The sequence below is a fragment of the Notolepis coatsorum genome, assembly GCF_963971535.1.
Source record: "Notolepis coatsorum genome assembly, chromosome: 13".
NCBI lineage: Eukaryota > Metazoa > Chordata > Actinopteri > Aulopiformes > Paralepididae > Notolepis > Notolepis coatsorum.
Window position 1 is genome coordinate 56166418 of NC_140177.1, and position 18105 is coordinate 56184522.

The following is an 18105-nucleotide window of genomic DNA, read 5'->3' on the forward strand; positions in this document are numbered from 1 at the left end:
GCAGAATTCCACATCCCCAACACAGCAGGGGGTCGAGGGAGCGATGAGGGGGTAGGGGGATGCCGGGTGGTGAAAGCACCATGTGTCTGGTTTTCCAACTCCCTCCCTCCTATCTTTCCCGTGGCAACTTATTTTCTTAAAGAGGAGAGGACCTAAAGACGGCGATGCAACAGGACAGCAGTTTTAGCCACTCGGAGGGACCATAGTTCCAATGGGCCTGCCTCAACACGCCTGCTTTTGTCACACAGGAACATGCATCTGCCAGGGGAAGCATTTGAATAGATAATTGACCATGTGTCTCGTGTTGTAGTCTTGTGCTGGGAGTATGGATGCAGATACCGACAGGGTACTGGTATAAGATATTGGACCAATATCAGGCTAAAACAGGGTACAATATATTGGACCAATACCAGGCTAAAACAGGGTATAAGATATTGGACCAATATCAGGCTAAAACAGGGTATAAGATATTGGACCAATATCAGGCTAAAACAGGGTATAAGATATTGGACCAATACCAGGCTAAAACAGGGTACAATATATTGGACCAATACCAGGCTAAAACAGGCTATACAGTATTGGACCAATACCAGGCTAAAACAGGGTATAAGATATTGGACCAATACCAGGCTAAAACAGGGTATAAGATATTGGACCAATACCAGGCTAAAACAGGCTATACAGTATTGGACCAATACCAGGCTAAAACAGGGTATAAGATGTTGGACCAAGACCAGGCTAAACACTACAGGGTCTCGATATTGGAGAATTGCACCGACACCAAAATCCAAAACGAGGAGCCATGTGTAACATGTCAAAACAAAGGCTAGGTTTCGCTAATAAAGAATAATGGAATACATCTCAATCGAAACGAATAGTCTAAGTCAGGGGTAGGCAACCCTAGGCACGCGTGCCTGCATAGGCACGCGGGGGCATTTTCATAGGCATAGGGGGCAGCAAAAAAAAATTTTTTTTTTTTTTTTTTTATATTATAGTGAAATATTTTGCACTGTTGTCGCATTTATCTTGTTGAAATCCTCCCACAGGTTCTTTTTACTACCACATATTTAATTGAGACCCTATATTTTTTTATATTTCAATTTAGCTGGAAATACATTGCTACATCATTCAGTAACATTTGCAGAGCCTTATAACAAAAACATTATTACGGTCACCATTGTGACCAGTGGGATTAATCAACAAATTGTATTATTTATTTTTCTATTTAATTGAACATTGCACATGTTAAAAGCCATTTTTTTTACTCAAAATGTGAGTATTACCAAGTCAACTTGTGTTCTTAAAACAATGACAATAAACATAGTTTTATTAGGTTGAAATAATGTGGTTGTGTACTTATTTTTCTGTTAACTTATTATGGATTGAAAACTGAAAACCTTAATGCACAGTAACTGAACTCATTATTTTTAAGTTCTGGTCACTTATTATTATAATTCTTTTTACAGTGTAGTCTTGCGATCAATCAAAACTTATTTACACGATATACCTCACATTCACCCTCCATTCACATCCTGGTGTTCTCCTGGTGTTCTCCATTAGGCCTGTAGGTGGAGCTATGACAGCACACGTACAGTACACACGATGGTGTGTGATGTGTCCAAAAATGAATGGGCAAATGTGAGTGAAATGGTCACACTGTATGCAGCTGTTTGTCTGCATTGCATTCCCCCCCCCCCCCCACTCAGATTTAGGGTTGATACAACCATCATAATAATATTGTTAACACTTTGATTGCCTAAGGCTAAATTCATGATATACCATCCCTTGCCAGCTCTATTTGTCTATGGAGAGTTCCCCTTCTTTGCAGGGCTATAACTTTTTAAATTCTATTGCTAGATTGCCATTATTAGGGCCCATTCAAGGTCCTATATGTATTGTTCATTGTGTAGCAACGTTAAACTTTTTCATTCACATATTCATAGTAAAATATGGTCTAAAGTATAAGTATGTTTTCATCTCTTTCTGCAGCTTTCTCCAGAACGTGATTTATAGCCCCAAATGCATTATATTGATGATGAAATACAGTTTGGTAGGAATCTGTGCGAGATCAAAAATTTCAATTGGACGTACTTCTAGAAGTTTCTACGTATCATCTGATGATGACCGGATGGGCGGGGGATCGTTTATAATTCCGTGGGCAGCGTTATATCATTCATCTAGTGTGGGTGATATGATCATCAGAGCAGTTTATATCGAACACGTTCAAAAATAACGCTGAATCTTACCGTATCTTCCTCGCGCCGTTGGACGATGAGCGTGGAACTGAAATATTCCTATTATGGGATGTAGAAATACGCGATCTATTTCCAGGTTGTATAATAGTATATACGTCCAAATCATGTTGTTTATCGAGTTATTGGCAACGGATCGCTATGTATTGTGTCGAGATCGAGTCCCGGGACCTATAGAGAGTGCCCGGAAGTAATATAGACGATCAGCACTTCATCCACATGACTTCCTGTTTGGCGCTTCTGCCGATCGGCCACCAGATGGCGCTCTTGAACCGCTAGAGGGTTGAGAGGAGGCCAGCACTGTGTCTCAGGGCTGCGGAGGAAAAATATGATTTCGATCACAGATTTTTGAAATATTGATATTAAAGACGAGTTACGGCGTCCTCGGCAACTTGAGCATGGCGGGGAAGGACGCCTAAACACGTTTTCGGCACTTAAAGTGTTAATAATAACAATAACGATGTAATAATGTAAAAATTATCATTAAAAAGACCTGATGAGAAAAAAAAATTACGATGCATGGAATATTGTTGAGGCACACTAGTTACAACTATATTTCAAACAAGCACTCCATGTCAAAAAGGTTGCTGACCCCTGGTCTAAGTTGATATTGTTGAGTGAAAGCGATGGTTGGAACCGGTGCTTATCGGGTCGATACTGAGAGTTTAGGACCCAGAGTGATGTGTGGAACAGTGGATCCTTCGGTGGAGCCCTGGATGGGAACGTTGCCAGTCCGGTATGGAGTATCACCGCCCTGAGGGTGATTTATACTTCAAAAAGACGTGTCTCTTTTAGGGACAAAGAACATCTGCCGTGTCTTTTAGGTCGTGTCGTGTTGTTCCGTTCATAGGGCGTGCGCACATTTTGTTTTGTAACTTGTCCGACAGCCGCAAGGAAACTCAAAACCTATTGTTTTCTGTGTTGGCCCACTACAATGTACTGTTCGTGCCAATGCCAGCCTGTCCACATAACTGTATGGAGGATGACTGTTCTATTTATTTAACTACACTATTCTCCCAGTGATCGGACAAATATGTGATCGTCCATTTCACACAACTTGTAGACGGCCTGCAAATTCACCCCAACAAAATTTCACATTTCACACAACTTGTAGACGGCCTGCAAATTCACCCCAACAAAATTTTTTTTGGATGAGTGAGAGACAATAAAAGAGTCTTTTCATTGTGACCACCGACGTCTGTTTAAAGTATACATTCTGCTCATCTCTCTTATAGCAACGTCTTTCTTTTTTCTTTTTTTAAAGAGGCGAGGACTTAGAAAAATACCTGGGATCTTCTCTGGCCCCTCCGAGAATACCAACTCCACTTTCCCATAATCCGGAAATCTGGGATCTGGAATGTCAACACACAAAAGGATGCCATCAGTGTGGTCGGTCTGCACAGAAACCGGAAAGATGAATGGTGTCGTCTGTGACTGGGATTCTCTCCCAGTAAACCATAGGACGTTACACAATATGGAAAGGAGATTATTGGTCTCAAACTGCAGAGTCGTAATGACGTCCAGACTGAGCCCTGTGTGTGTGTGTGTGTGTGTGTGTGTGTGTGTGTGTGTGTGTGTGTGTGTGTGTGTGTGTGTGTGTGTGTGTAGCGCTGAGCTTTTGCCGCTCTAAACCTGCTGGCGCGTTCAGACCTGTTCCCGCTGGGTTTTTCCAGGTCTACCTTTGTTGGCGGTCTCCATATCCTCCTTCTCGAACATCAGGTTGTAGCCCTGCACTGCTCCCGTGTGGAACTGCAGCCGGAAGATGACTTCACGCTCCGCGGTGATTTCACTCCTGTGGTAGCATTTCACCTGGAAAAGAGGTTATATCACAGTGATTATTTCAGCGGATCCTCGTGTTCAGACCGACCTGCATGGGGCCAAATAGTATTTAACGTTTAATGTGTTTAATAATACATCTTGTGTTTTAAGGGTGGGGTTTACCACACCAGGACATCCCGGAGGGAAGCAACAGTTGTGATTGGAGGAGCAAAAAAAGAGGGTGGGGTTTGAGATAGGTCAATAAAAAAAAATTGTGTCAGGTAAAGTTGTCAAATCCCCATAAAATTGTACTCGATTTACTTAAAAGGGAACTATCTTATAAATGGCCTTTTCCTGTGGTTTGAATTGTTTTCTAGCAATGTGGGGTTGTACCAACACTGACTAGATGTGAAATCTCTAGCTACTCCCGTTTCTTCAGTTCAGCTCAGACAAGAACCTCCCTCACTGAACCAAGCCATTCAGAATTGACTCGCTATCCTACGTAGCAGGGTTAGAAATAAAAAAAAAAATCCCTGGCTTTTTTTGGCCCATGCCTACTAGACGCAAAGGATATCGGTTGTCAAGCTGCTTTTGTATGTTGTAGTGTTGTTATGATACCAACATTTTGACTTTGATACAGATAGGAAAGGCAATGGAATATATTATTAGATGATAGAACATTGAAAATTCTTTATACAATTATTTAATTCATTATAATCGAAACGCTATTGAATAATACTTCATTAATAGTTAATACAATTATTCGGTTACAGCTACAACTGAGATATAATGTATACTATAGCATTAGCTACTGTCCATCAATGTCTTCCTTTTGAATGAAATAGGTTCAGGAGAGATAGGGAGAGGGAGAGAGAGCGAGACACACACACAGATAGTAGAGCCATATATGAAATCAATTTTTATTATTTTCCAAATTCCATTTGATTTTTTCCAAAATTCTGTTTTTTCCATTTGAATATTTCAGAATTCTGTATTTTGCCTTTTACGCCCATTTTACCATCAGAAATAGTGTCCAATAAGTGGGAATGAATAAATGTCCACAGTGTAATAAGATATAACAGTCCATTTAATGTTTTAAGTGCTGCAACTCAGAAATACAGTTACATTTTACACAATATCTTTCAAATAATATTGTGACAAAATAAAAATACACATTTCAAATGATCACAATGTCAGTAGCCTAGCTATATATATATATTCTATTGTGATGGAATATAGTAATGCATAATTTATGCACCTTTAGTTTATTTCATTTATAAAGGACAGTGTAGGCCTACTGACAATAATTTGCAAATACTGTAGATGGGTGCACCAGATTTAGCAAGAAGCTATCATTTCCATCTATAGTCCTATGTACTGTAATGTTACATAGCTATTTAAATCACAATAGTGTCAGTGATTAGCCTCGCCCTCTAGCTGCATCTATTGTGATCACCAGAGATCATCGTTAGAGAGTTGGTGTGTTTTGGGAAGCACAGTCCTTGTTCCTGACATGGCTTTTGAAGTGATATTCGCACGTGTTTTTGCAGGTCCAGTCCACGGGGTATGTTGACAGAATTTGCAAAACACTGTATCAACTGAAGTCATTAGGATACTGCTCTGCTCTGAATTTAGGGCTTAGTGCGGAATTTCTTCCGACGTTAACGTTAACGACGCACCGAAGCAGCCAGACGCTTGGATATTTCTCTGTGTTGTGTGTAACACGGAGCGGTCCCCGCCTCAATCCCTCCTTGCAACAAACGTTCCACCCAAAAATGTAATTTCAGTCCAGATTAGGGCAAATTCTGCAATATTCCACGTTTTACAGCTGATTCCATTTTTATTGGTAAATTCCGTGATTCCGTCCGCGATTCCGTATAAAAACGTTCTATATTATTAGGGGCAAATACGAGGGAAATGCTCGCACTGTAGAGCATATATATAATTATATATATAATTAGTAAACTGTCTGGGGCTTTTCTTGCCCCCCTTAACTGATTTTCGAGGGCATTTTGCCCCAAGCCCCCGTTAATTTCGAACCCTGCTACGTAGCATATCTCAGCCCCCTCTGTGGTTGTAGCCACCGCACACACTCAACAATGGAGCGAGTGGAAATAATGCAAAAGCGGTTTCCCTGTCACTGACACTTCCTCAAACAGGTTGACGTGACGTGAGTGCTGATAGAGAGAGAGCAAGAGAGAGAACAAGCGAGCGAGAGAGAGGGAGAGACAGACAGATAGAGAGAGGGAGAGAGAGAGGCTCTCAAATACGATGCAACATGTCTCGGAGCATTTACACACTCCCGACTGCGTGTGTGTGGGGGGAAACACATGCGCACTCTCGGAGCATCTCTCCTCTCTCTCTCTCTCTCCCTCTTTCTCTCGCTCTAATTTTTTTTAGCGCACGCTCCCACGCGTATTCCGATCCGTGCAATAATATTCACGGGTTATATATTGTCATTTGAAACAAGTTACCAATGCATTGTCCTGTGGGATTATGCCCCCCCGCGGCGAAATTAATTAGTCCCTCTATCTCTCTATTTCTCCCCAAAGTTATCTGCCAGTGCAGACTGTGGGTGACTGTCACTCAAAGCGCATTGCGAGTATGGGCGGAGCCCAGCCAAAAACAGCTTGGAATCTGGAAGTGCAGAAAATGCTGCTCTAGAGTACTTGAGAAATACAAAACAATGCATTTTTTGGAAAAAAAACATACAGATGTGTTCCATAGACTCACAGGAATTGTGTAAAATTGCCCAAATAGTGAAAGAAATAGTAAGATAGTTCCCCTTTAAGGATAATATATACACTTGGTAACTTTTTCTGTGTTTTTATTGTTCTGTTTTATTCTGTGTGGCCCATCCCACCCATCTGGTTCCTCCAAGGAAGTTAAAACAAACCCTGAGATTTATTTGAAAATACTAGCCTATTTGACCCAGGTCTTAAAGTCGGAACAGACGAAGAAGAATGTACTCTGTATAGTGCAGACCTTCACAGAGGCCAAACAATCTCCCCAATTTGCTTTCCCCTTCACACTCAACATGTGACTGGGTGGATTACTGCCCTGGTGCTTATAATACATTTCCCATGAGCATGACTCAGTCGCATCTGTGTGCCTTCTCTTCTTGCTTGCAGATTTTCTGCAGAGCTAATTATTGGTGGTCGAGGTAAATTCGTTTTTCATTGTTGCAGAAAGGTTCCCTGTGTTTGTTTAAAATCATGCCTCATAGCAGGCTGACCAAGCTGGTGGCACCAGACCATTTGAGGCTATAGCAGTGGAATGAGGCCGTCATTTGTTCTGCTGCCACTAGAGGAAAACTCAGGAGTCATCAGGATCATCAATATCTTCATGTCATGTCATGAATGTGCACCTCAAATATTAATGGTAATTCGGACATTACCTTTCCAGATATCCTGTTTACACAGGATACAGGACAGACTGACAAATGGTGCATAGCGCTTTTATCAAAGTGCTTTACAATTTTGTTCCTCACATTCACCCATTCACTCACACACCGACGGCGGAGGCAACCATGCAAGGTGCCAACCTGCTCATCGGGAGCAGTTAGGGGTTAAGTGTCTTGCTCAAGGACACTTCAACACGCTGCCCGGGAATCGAACCGGGAGCCTTACAATCACCAGAAGACCGCTCTACCTCCAAGCCACTGTCGCTGATGAAGGTAGGTGAAGGTAAAAACTAGCCATGTTCCTACCATGATGTCTCCTTTGAGCAGCTGGGCAGGTTCCAGGGTGATGCAGATCCTGTCTCTGTGGCCAGGACCAATGTGACTTTTCAGAAGAGACAAAACAAGACCGTTTTTGTTGACAGTAAGCGAGAGACTAGAACCAAAAACAGACACGGCAGGTATTACTCAGAAAGGTGCTGTATGTAATTAAAACCAAATCGAGATACAATCAAATAACTACTTTGACATATTGTAAACCTTTTTCTTTTTTTTAAGAAAACATTTAATTTAACGTTCATCTATTCAGGTCAGTGTGCTTGAAATCGGGAACTTATTAAAAAAAAAAGGATAACCTTGCCAAGACAGCACCACATTCTATATTTTAACAATAAAAATAATGACAATACAAAAGAAAACTTACTAGACTCCAGAGGAATACACTGCTTGCATTCCCTGATATACCTTGAGGTAGGGACGACACACTGAAAGACAAATCACCTTTTTATTTATTTAAATGTATTTATTCACATGAATTCAGGTATCATAGCAGGGGAGGGGAGGGGGAAGGGAGGTACAGGCAAAAAAAAGAAGATAATAGAAAACAATAGCAATAGTAATAATAGAGTAAAACATAATAATAATAATAATAATAATAATAATAATAATAATAATAATAATAATAATAATAATAATAATAATAATAATAATAATAATAATAATAATAATAATAATAATAATAATAATAGTGGAATGGCAGTTGTTGTAGAGAATGTTGTGAAATGCAACCCGATATTATCACTTTGTCCGTGATTTCTCTGTGCTCTGTGTGGAGGTCATGGCCTTGGTTAGTCTCTCACGAACAACATGTCACCAGGGAGATCTCGTTTGTATCTTCTCAGAGTGTAAAACCTCCGTTGCGAGAAATATAGGGATTTTAGTTCCACAATCAGAGGAAGCCCTTTTCTGTCTCTGTGCAATGTGTGAAAACACCACTTTATGTGGAAACACGGGTGTGGATTTGCTTCAGGTTTTATTGGGAGACAATAAAGTTCTTCTCTTTCAGTTATTTTTGTGTAAAAGGTCTGTGTGTGTGTGTGTGTGTGTGTGTGTGTGTGTGTGTGTGTGTGTGTGTGTGTGTGTGTGTGTGTGTGTGTGTGTGTGTGTGTGTGTGTGTGTGTGTGTGTGTGTGTGTGAGTGAATACAGGTTAGTATTAGGGGTCCACGATATTGATTTTTTGACCCCGATATCGATACCGATAACTTTCTGCTCCTCAAGGTCGATACCGATAATATATATATATATTTATTGTATTATAATTTTTTTTTAATGTATATTCCTGTAGTTTTGACCTAACCAGATTTATCATGACATGAGCGTTACTACTATGAACAAAACAAAGCCAAGAGAACAGTTTTGACTCTTCAAATAAAGTGACTATATTTATTTTTCCAAATAAATATAATTTGAGTCAATCACAAAATTCACAATCCGTCAATGTCATTAACAATGTGTTTCCCTGAACAATGAGTGAACTAAAAACCAACTTTGTCAGCAGATAAAACATTCGACGCTATAGGAGAGGAGACTGTTGTGGTCTTGGTCCATGAAACAACTATTACTTGGCATTTATATAGGACAGCACGCCTCAAAAAGAATTAAATAAACCAAACAAATCATCTCTGCCAAACGTCTTTAATTTTGCAAAACGCCTCGTCAATAGGTACAAGCCGCGCCGGTTCCTTTGCAGCTGGCTTTGGATTCGCAGCAGCTTAGCCTTTAGCTGCTCGCGCGTCGTCGGATTTTAATACACCATCGTAGTGGTGGTGATGTTGCAGGTGACTTATTAGGTTGGATGTGTTATAGCTTGTTAACCCTTTCCCTCCTCGTGGAACTTCTGCATTTGTTACAAATAGCAAGCAAACTGTTTTCCTCTGAAACTTTGAAAAAGTCCCACACTACCGACGCCGCCATGTTTGTTTACCATCTGTGCTGCTTCTGAAACTTACGTGGCTACATCACAGCCAGGCATGAGAAAGGGAGCGCTGGATTTGTGAAAAACTCCCTCTTCCTAAACCACAGTCGTACCACAGTACTGGCAAAACGGGAGGAGCCTACAGTAAAAACAAACGCCCTTCATCCCAATCCACCCACACCGGATTTCTTTTAACCAAAACATTTATTAGATATTATCGGAGCTATCAATAATGTTATCGGGTTTATAGGGATGACGTCATAATTGCTGATATTGGCCCGATAATTATCGACCCGATAATTATCGTGCATCCCTAGTTAGTATCAATGGGTCTGTGTCTCTAATTACCATATTGACTCATCAGTCTATTCTCAAGTTCACGAGATTTTCCCTCACTCAACTAAACTGTTCTGATTTGACGGTTTCCGTGACGTTAATATAGCATTTATTTGCATTGACACTTCCTCAAACAGGGTTTGACAGGCAGAGAACGAGCGAGAGGGGGAGGGAGAGAGAGAGAGAGATAGAGAGAGGGACGGCGGGAGGGACTGCAGAAGTGTGTGTAAATGTGTGTGCGCCATCTCTCTCCCTCGTCGGACACACACACACACACACACACACACACAAACTTGACTGCATGTGTGTCTGGGACGTAGGCATAGTATAACCCGACACTTCCTCAAACAGGGTTTGACAGGCAGAGAACGAGCGAGGAGAGGGAGGGAGAGAGAGATAGAGAGAGAGAGGGACGGCGGGAGGGACTGCAGAAGTGTGTGTAAATGTGTGTGCGCCATCTCTCTCCCTCGTCGGGGACACACACACAAACTTGACTGCGTGTGTGTCGGGGACGCATCTCTCCTCTCTCTCTCTGTCCCTCGTCGGAGCATTACACACAATTTCTTTTTTTTATCCACTTTTTCTCCTTATTTTCTATTTTTCTCCCATCCCAATTTCGCCTCGCCAATTCTCCCCTCCCCTGTCTCGAACGTTGCTAGACTATGCCTCCCACTGGTCGGCTGCAGTGAGGACCAAGCCTTGCATCACGTGTCCCCTCCGGTACACGAGGAGGCAGCCGTCGCATCTTTTCACCTGAACAGCACGATCTCTCAGTGGCGAGGAGTAACGTGTGGGAGGATACTCAACCAGCCGATCAGCGTATGTGGCTACTGAGACGAACACGGTTATTGGTAATCAATAATCAGAAACGACGTCCCCCGCCCCCCCCCCCTTTCATGCATTCATGCTTGAGGATCGTACCGATCATATGCAGTTTGAGTTTTAACTGTAGCTTCTGTATAACCGAAATGCCATTGGATATAACGTTAGTAGCTATTAGCCCTTTATCCAGCCTTCCAGGAAATATACTAGACCAAATCCCGTATACCGCTTATATTCAAGACACTATAAAATGAGAACATATTGATGAAAAAATTATTTCTTTAAGCCATTTTGAAGGGACGGTTTATGGACTCAATTGACAATGAGAATGGACAGATAGCAATACTATAAAGTATATATTTAGCTCTACAAACAGCCCCACGGACTGTGCAAGTCTGTTTACATATGCTGGCCGTCTACAGTGATTTTAGACACATCCAAATGGCCGGCCGCCAATGTGTGTGTGTGTGTGTGTGTGTGTGTGTGTGTGTGAGAGTGAGTGAGTGAGTGAGTGAGTGAGTGAGTGAGTGAGTGAGTGAGTGAGTGAGTGAGTGAGTGAGTGAGTGAGTGAGTGAGTGAGTGAGTGAGTGAGTGAGTGAGTGAGTGAGTGAGTGAGAGGAAGAGGAAGAAACATGTATGGCAAACTTTACCACAGCGTAATACAGTTAAGCCAATATATGGTTTATTGCTGTTACTTTCTTGTGGTTTCTCTTTATTTTCCACACACTCTTTGTGGCATCGTGGTGAATGTTTGATCAGAGTGCAACCGTGGCTTGTATAACAAATGTAAACAATATGACTCTAACCTCCAGTGGCATCAAAGTTTGGTATCCCGTGAAGAATGATGCAATGCAGAAACAAGGGGGAGGCGTTGATCTTCATGGAGCCACTGAGGAGACTGTTGAGGATCCAAACATACCTGATGGGAAATAATAGAGTATAAACAACACGCATGGCCACTTGGAAGGGCTTCCTGGTTTATATACAGTAGTTATTATATATATTTTCAGGACAAAACATGACACTATAGGCCGTACTTCTGAAAATAGCTGCTCTATTCTATATTTTTATCCACTACTGTCCGCATTGTTGTCACCACCTGGCAACAGCCCCAGACCACATGGCTAACCTGAACCGCCACTCAGGTTATCCATTACTTATATAATCCTAAAGTCACTGCTACTGCGTGAACATTTTCTATCTCCAAAAGGCCACATTTCTCAGGAACTAAGAAAAAAACACTACTTATTTTCACAATGATGGCCATAGAATGGTAGCGTTTAAGTTTCATGGGCCCAAAGAACAAAACTGACTCAACCCAATAAGAAACAAACAAACCTATATAATAACATGACAATCACAAAATAAATATGAAAGACTAGGTTCCCACGCGACAGCAGTGATATTTACTCTGTAGTTCCAAGATTTCCATATTTTTGGGAGGCAATAACTAGAGAGAGAGGCATGGCATTCTCCATAAAGCCCTCAGTGTGAGTCATGGTGATTCAGAGTGATGCGGTGAGGAGAGGGGGGGGGGGGTAGATTACACCAGGTCACCTCCAGATCCCATTCCCAATTTCCCAGTACTCTGACCAACAATGGCTGGTCTATCAGAGGCCTTTTCAATGGAAAATAGACAAACAACTACAAGACACGCAAAAGACTGTACTATTGGTTCAGGTGGCTCTGGGATGGAAGCGTGGGTGGGCGGGGTGGGGGGTACCGGGGAGGGGGGTGTTGGGTGAGTGCGGTTAACAAAGCACTCCTCAAACAATGTACAGTATAGATAATAACAGTGTAGGAGTCAATCTCCCCATGCTGTAGTAACTCTCTGGTGTTGCTACAGCGTGTGGAAGGGCGTGTTTGTATTTTGGGGTCTTACCGTTTCTGAGAGGGTGTCATCAGAGCGGAGACCTTGTCGTCATAGTACTTCCTCATGGCGAAGCGGTCCAGCGCCTGGTCAGCACTTTAGGGAGACACAGAAGCCCAGTAAGCAGCACTCTCCCGGCAATTATGACGCAGTCGAGAGATTATGATGCACCATATACTCCTATATAATTGAATGGAGTTACCCCTAACACATATTAAGACTACACAGACGCATTATAACCAGACAGGCAGACCAAAGACAGATGGGCGGACGGACAGGCTTGACAGACACGCACACACGTAAACACGCGCACGGCTGACAGGGGAAGGGGGAAAGTGAGCAGAGAGAGAAGGGATTCCAGCAGAGAGGAAGACAATGCCATCCTTAAGTAAACAGACCGGGGGGAGCGGAGGACAGAGGGAGGCCAACGTGTGTACACAGCACTGCTGTTCCGACAGCTCCTAAACCAACAGGCACAGAAGCCTTTACTAAAGAGGTCTCTCTCTCTCTCTCTCTGTTTCTCTCTCTCTCTCCCTGTCAGCTTTGTTTCTTCGTGTATCTCTTCTCCTCCCTCTTTCTCTTCTCTCTCTCCTTCCCTCTCTCCTGTTACCTGCCCCTGACCCCGTCGTCGCCCCACGTTGAGTCTCTTTCGGTGGGGCACACACAGCAGAGGGAAGCGGCAAGTAGGCCAGCCTTGGCTGATGATGTGTGCTGATATACATCACAGTGACTCTCTCTCTCTCTGTGAGAGAGAGAGTGTGTGTGTGCGTGTGCATGCGCGTGTGTGTGTAGAAAGGATCTATATAGACACATTAAGACCAGGCCAAAAAAGAAACACACACACAGCACTTCCCCATCACCTTTCAAACAACGTTTCCTTCTCAATGTTTGACACTGTCCTTGACTTCAGGGATTTAGGAAATCCACATCTGCTCGGAATCTGGTTGAGGGACGATGGCCGCACACCACCAGGGCCTTTCATCTTTCTTTCCCCCCCCTTTCTTCGGAAACAACTTCATCCAGTTCGAGGGAATCTCGTATTTCTCTCACCCGTTCCAATGAAAGGGACACTTGCAGTCACAAGCTGTTATTCTGACTGATGTGCTTTAAGGGTGATTCATGTCATTCTGTAAGGGGGATGAGTCATATCGTGAATCACATGGTTTCCCTTTCAAATCCAATGCTATAACTTCTCACGTTCTCACTCACTGTGTGCAACCCCCCCCCCCCCCCCCTCTTGGAGACAACGTGGTGTGGCGACTGTAGCTGATAAGCTCGGCTCCCAGTGTTTCAAAGCGGTCACATTACTCATCATGAACCCTCATTCTGCAACCAAAGACACTATGGCACGGTAGCGGTTACCTGGCGGATATGTCTGTGAAATGTATGAAGGAGGAGATGACCACGCCGATTCTACCTTTGCCGCCCTGAGGGGAAGAAAACCAAAAGATATATATATATATATGAGAGATGTGTTATTTCACTATGCGTAGTTAACATAGCGTTTGGCCTTTTACATGCTTTTTACACAAATACACCCGTCACTACACAACAATGGCTGGAAGGGAATGGGAGAAAATCAATGCATTTAAATTTTATTTTTATATATAATAATACAATAAAAGAGACACAGTTTAAACAAAGGATCCCATTTACATAGTTTCATATCTACAGGAATCAAGAGATATCTAGAGTTACACAGTGAATGAGCGAGTAACTATCAGTTCAGTTTAAAGGTTCCATATTGTGAAAAACTCACTTCTTCAGTGCTTGTGCACACGCGTTTGGGCCTCTGACGGGCCTACGGACACTGAAACTGTGAAATAAAACAACCCAGTCAGATTTCGCAACCCAGCTGTGCATCTAAACAAGTCTCTTGGACTTCTTGCACGTCTTTTGCAATGCACGTCCTTGACTTGTGTGCAAACAGAGGGGTATAGAGGTGTGCTAGAATGCATAATCTGAGTGGGTTTCTTTCAAGTTTCAAGTTTGTTTATTAATTGTCAGTAATAAAATACACATACTTTACGGTGAAATGCTTGGTTCTGTATGAGCCCCTGAGAGTGTGCTTCATACAGTAAAAAAAAAGTAAGTAAAAGAGGAATATACAATATACAATCTAAAATACAACCTGGGTACAATCTAAGTACAGTGAGTAGAAATTAGTAAACAGTGAGGTACAATGCAGACAATGAGGTACAAAACGTTAAGGTAAGGTGCAAATGAATGTAGTGCAAATCTCTTTAATAATAGATACATATAATGTAGTGTTAAAGTGTCTAAAGTGAGTGTTAAGGTGAGTGTTTGTTTAAAAGTGAGTGTGTGCATGTGGATGTGTGTGCAATGAGTGTAGATGATGGGTTGTTACAGAGTCATTGAGCAAAAAACGTAAAAGCATGGAGCAACACGATGGCACTGCGGACGCTCACCCTACAGTGAATGACCACCACGTGCAGAGGGTCAGCATGGAGCCAACCCTCCATGGCCTTACAGATGGTACAGATCTTATCCAGAGGAGGGGCGTGTACATCAGGCCAGCCTGTGTCCAGAGTCTGCAAACACACACACACACGCACACTGAAGACAATATTGGAAACAGACGCACACCGTCTGTCACGCACACCGTCCCCGCCTGCATAACACGCACAATCTCAAGATATCATATCAGTGTTTTTCTTCCGATTGATTTAATCTAAAACAACTGATCAAAGAGGAACCACTGAAATCAATGTTTGTCACAGAAAAGTATTGATTTGAGGCCTTGTCCCGTCTGACACGTATTGATATTCTCATCGGACTAATCCCTTCACTTGAACTTACCTTGGGGTTCATTTTGGAGAGATCGTGTCTTCTCTCCGACAGGTTGATTATCTAGACAGATAATGTTCAACGCAATTTGTTAACAAATGTCACATGTCCTGTATGACTCCTTGTTCACTTTAGAAACACACGATCAGCTGCACCACAAAGACAAAATAGGCATTGATTCTTCAACCAGCATGAGTGAAGGGTGAGCCACACAGGGGGATCCCACTCGGAAGACCCATCAATATCGTATGCACTTTGAACTTTGACCCATGAACTAGTATAGACATTACCTTGGCAGGGATATCGGTCGACGGGGAATCTACAATATCAAGTAAACCCACACAACTACACTCTGGTATTGGATCTGGTAAGATTCCAATCAGATCCATGAACACCACAGAGTGCTTTCCAAGAGCTGTGGCTCTCAACTCCTTTTCTGTCCTCAAGAATCCCTGAATTGATCAAATTAACCCTTTCACTGCCGCACTACCAAACGGTTAACCCTTTCACTGCGACAATACACAGAAGGTTAACCCTTTCACTGCCACACAACAGCAGGCAGTGATAGTAAAGGGTTAACCTTCTGTCGTGTGGCAGTGAAAGGGTTAAGCTTTGGGCCTCCGTTTGATAAGGTTTTGTCTGAGGGAGCCCCATCTTTTTTTTCATATGATTTACTCCAGAATTCTGTAACAGTGGAGAAAGTGAAACCTGTGATGAGACGGTAATCCGAGGTCCTTACTGAAAGAGTAGACGTTCCTGGTCAAATTCTCAATCAGGTCTCTGACATCAAGGCCACCTAATCATCCCTTCCCCTTAATTGGCTGATATCAATCCCTGTCTCCTGAGCCGTTCAGCCATTGTTTAGGGTGACGTGTGCCTGGTGCCAGTGTATGGCAGCCATTGAGCCTGCGTAGCCCAAGGTTGGGTGCTACCAGTGGTGGTGAAGGAGGCAATTTCCACCCTACATTGTGGGGAGCGCTTTGAGTGTCTAGAAAAGCTCTATATAATTGTAATGAATTATTATTCATTGGCTATTGGTCCTATTCTTCTGGGGACCCCCTGGATCTCCCTCCCTGGACCCCTGGTTGAGAACCAGCTCAGTTTGAAGGGTAGGGATTGTGTGCAACACGTGCACCAGTACTGACCAGGTAGTTGTCTGCATGTTTGGACTTGAGCATCCGTGTGACATCCTTCAGGTTGTGCGAGTAGATCTCCTCCGAGCATGCCCGGGGGAAGGACACGGCGATGATGCGCTCTGTGATGTACGTCAGGTCAAGTTCGTATCCCTCCTCCATACTGACTCTCAAGTCTTCCTGTAGGAATACACAGAAAAGTGTTGCCATTATACTGTAAGCCAGTTCTGCTCACTGATACTAGAGGGAGGATGATACTGCATGTGTAGAATGTTTAGCTATTAACACATTCGTGGCCAACCACGTATATATACGTGTTTCGGATCCAACACTTGAGGGCCAACCACGTATATATACGTGGTAGGGTTGTTTTGGCTTTTATTCCATTGTAATATCCTACTCAATGTCACCGAGCGGCACTGCAGATTTACCCTACTCTTGGAATTCGGAAAAGTGCATTAGCGGCCAGATCCTCGTAGGGGCGCTGTCTCGATAATGCAGTGTTCCCTGTTACAGACCGGTGTTTTTTTTTTTTTTATCATGGGTTGATTTTTTTTTGCCTAACGCTATGCGTGTAGCCGATCGCCTGGAATAGTTTTTGGGACGCTGAATTCAGTATGCAGTAAAGGAATATAGCATCAGCCAATGGACATATGGATATACCAGATGGCGATCGATAACTGGGAAATCCTTTTTGCAGTCCAACTGGCCACAGGTAAGAGCTATTTGACGTCAATTTCATGCTGATCAGGCCTTGCTTTGATAGCCATCCACCCGGTCAGCGAATGAGGCTACTGAGGCTAATGCCGTTATTGGTAATCAATAATCAGAAACGACGTCCCCCGCCCCCCCTTTCATGCATTCATGGTGGACCATGATACCGATAAAATGCATTTAGATTTTTAGCTCTAGCTTGTCTATAGCCGAAACACCATTCGATTTAACGTTATTAGCTTAGCACCCTATATCTCGCCTTCCAGGAAATAACCCAGAACATTCTGCTATAACGTTCATATTCACAACGCTATAAAATGGGAACATATTGATGAAAACAAATTTTATTTAAGGCATATTGAAGCGACGGTTTATCGTGTCAATTGACAATGACAATGGACAGATAGCAATAATATAAAGTATAGATTTAGCTCTACAAACAGCCTCACGCACAATGAAACCTTGTTATGATAAGCTGGCCGTATAGAGTGAGATTAGACGGATCCCAGTGGCCGCGAATGTGTTAAGACTGCACTCACTTGTAGGTCATGTCGCAAATTCACAAATTCGCTAATATTATTTCTTTGAAAATCTGTGATCCACAAAAAAAAATTGGATCAGGAGTGAGGTCTCTTAAACCAGACCACCTGGTCTGTTACACATCGCTATCGTCACACCTGAAACCACACCCTTTGCTGCCAAAAAGTCACAACCTCATAGACCCCGGGTCAGATGGTAGCGTATCGGAAGACGTGTT

At 42.8% G+C, this 18105-nt stretch overlaps 1 protein-coding gene across 1 annotated transcript in view; it reads right to left on the bottom strand.

Moving 5' to 3' along the window:
- tns3 (tensin 3) overlaps positions 1-18105 on the bottom strand; it is a 60918-nt gene that overhangs the window by 33732 nt on the left and 9081 nt on the right. Inside the window, exons 2-11 of the mRNA XM_084327865.1 lie at positions 16647-16814; positions 15514-15564; positions 15123-15245; positions 14056-14120; positions 12706-12789; positions 11630-11742; positions 8114-8174; positions 7720-7795; positions 3932-4061; positions 3539-3604 (exon numbers count right to left, since the gene is read on the bottom strand). Of these exons, the coding sequence (XP_084183991.1) occupies positions 3539-3604; positions 3932-4061; positions 7720-7795; positions 8114-8174; positions 11630-11742; positions 12706-12789; positions 14056-14120; positions 15123-15245; positions 15514-15564; positions 16647-16796 (919 nt within the window). The 5' untranslated portion in view covers positions 16797-16814. The remainder of the gene's footprint in view (positions 1-3538; positions 3605-3931; positions 4062-7719; positions 7796-8113; positions 8175-11629; positions 11743-12705; positions 12790-14055; positions 14121-15122; positions 15246-15513; positions 15565-16646; positions 16815-18105) is intronic.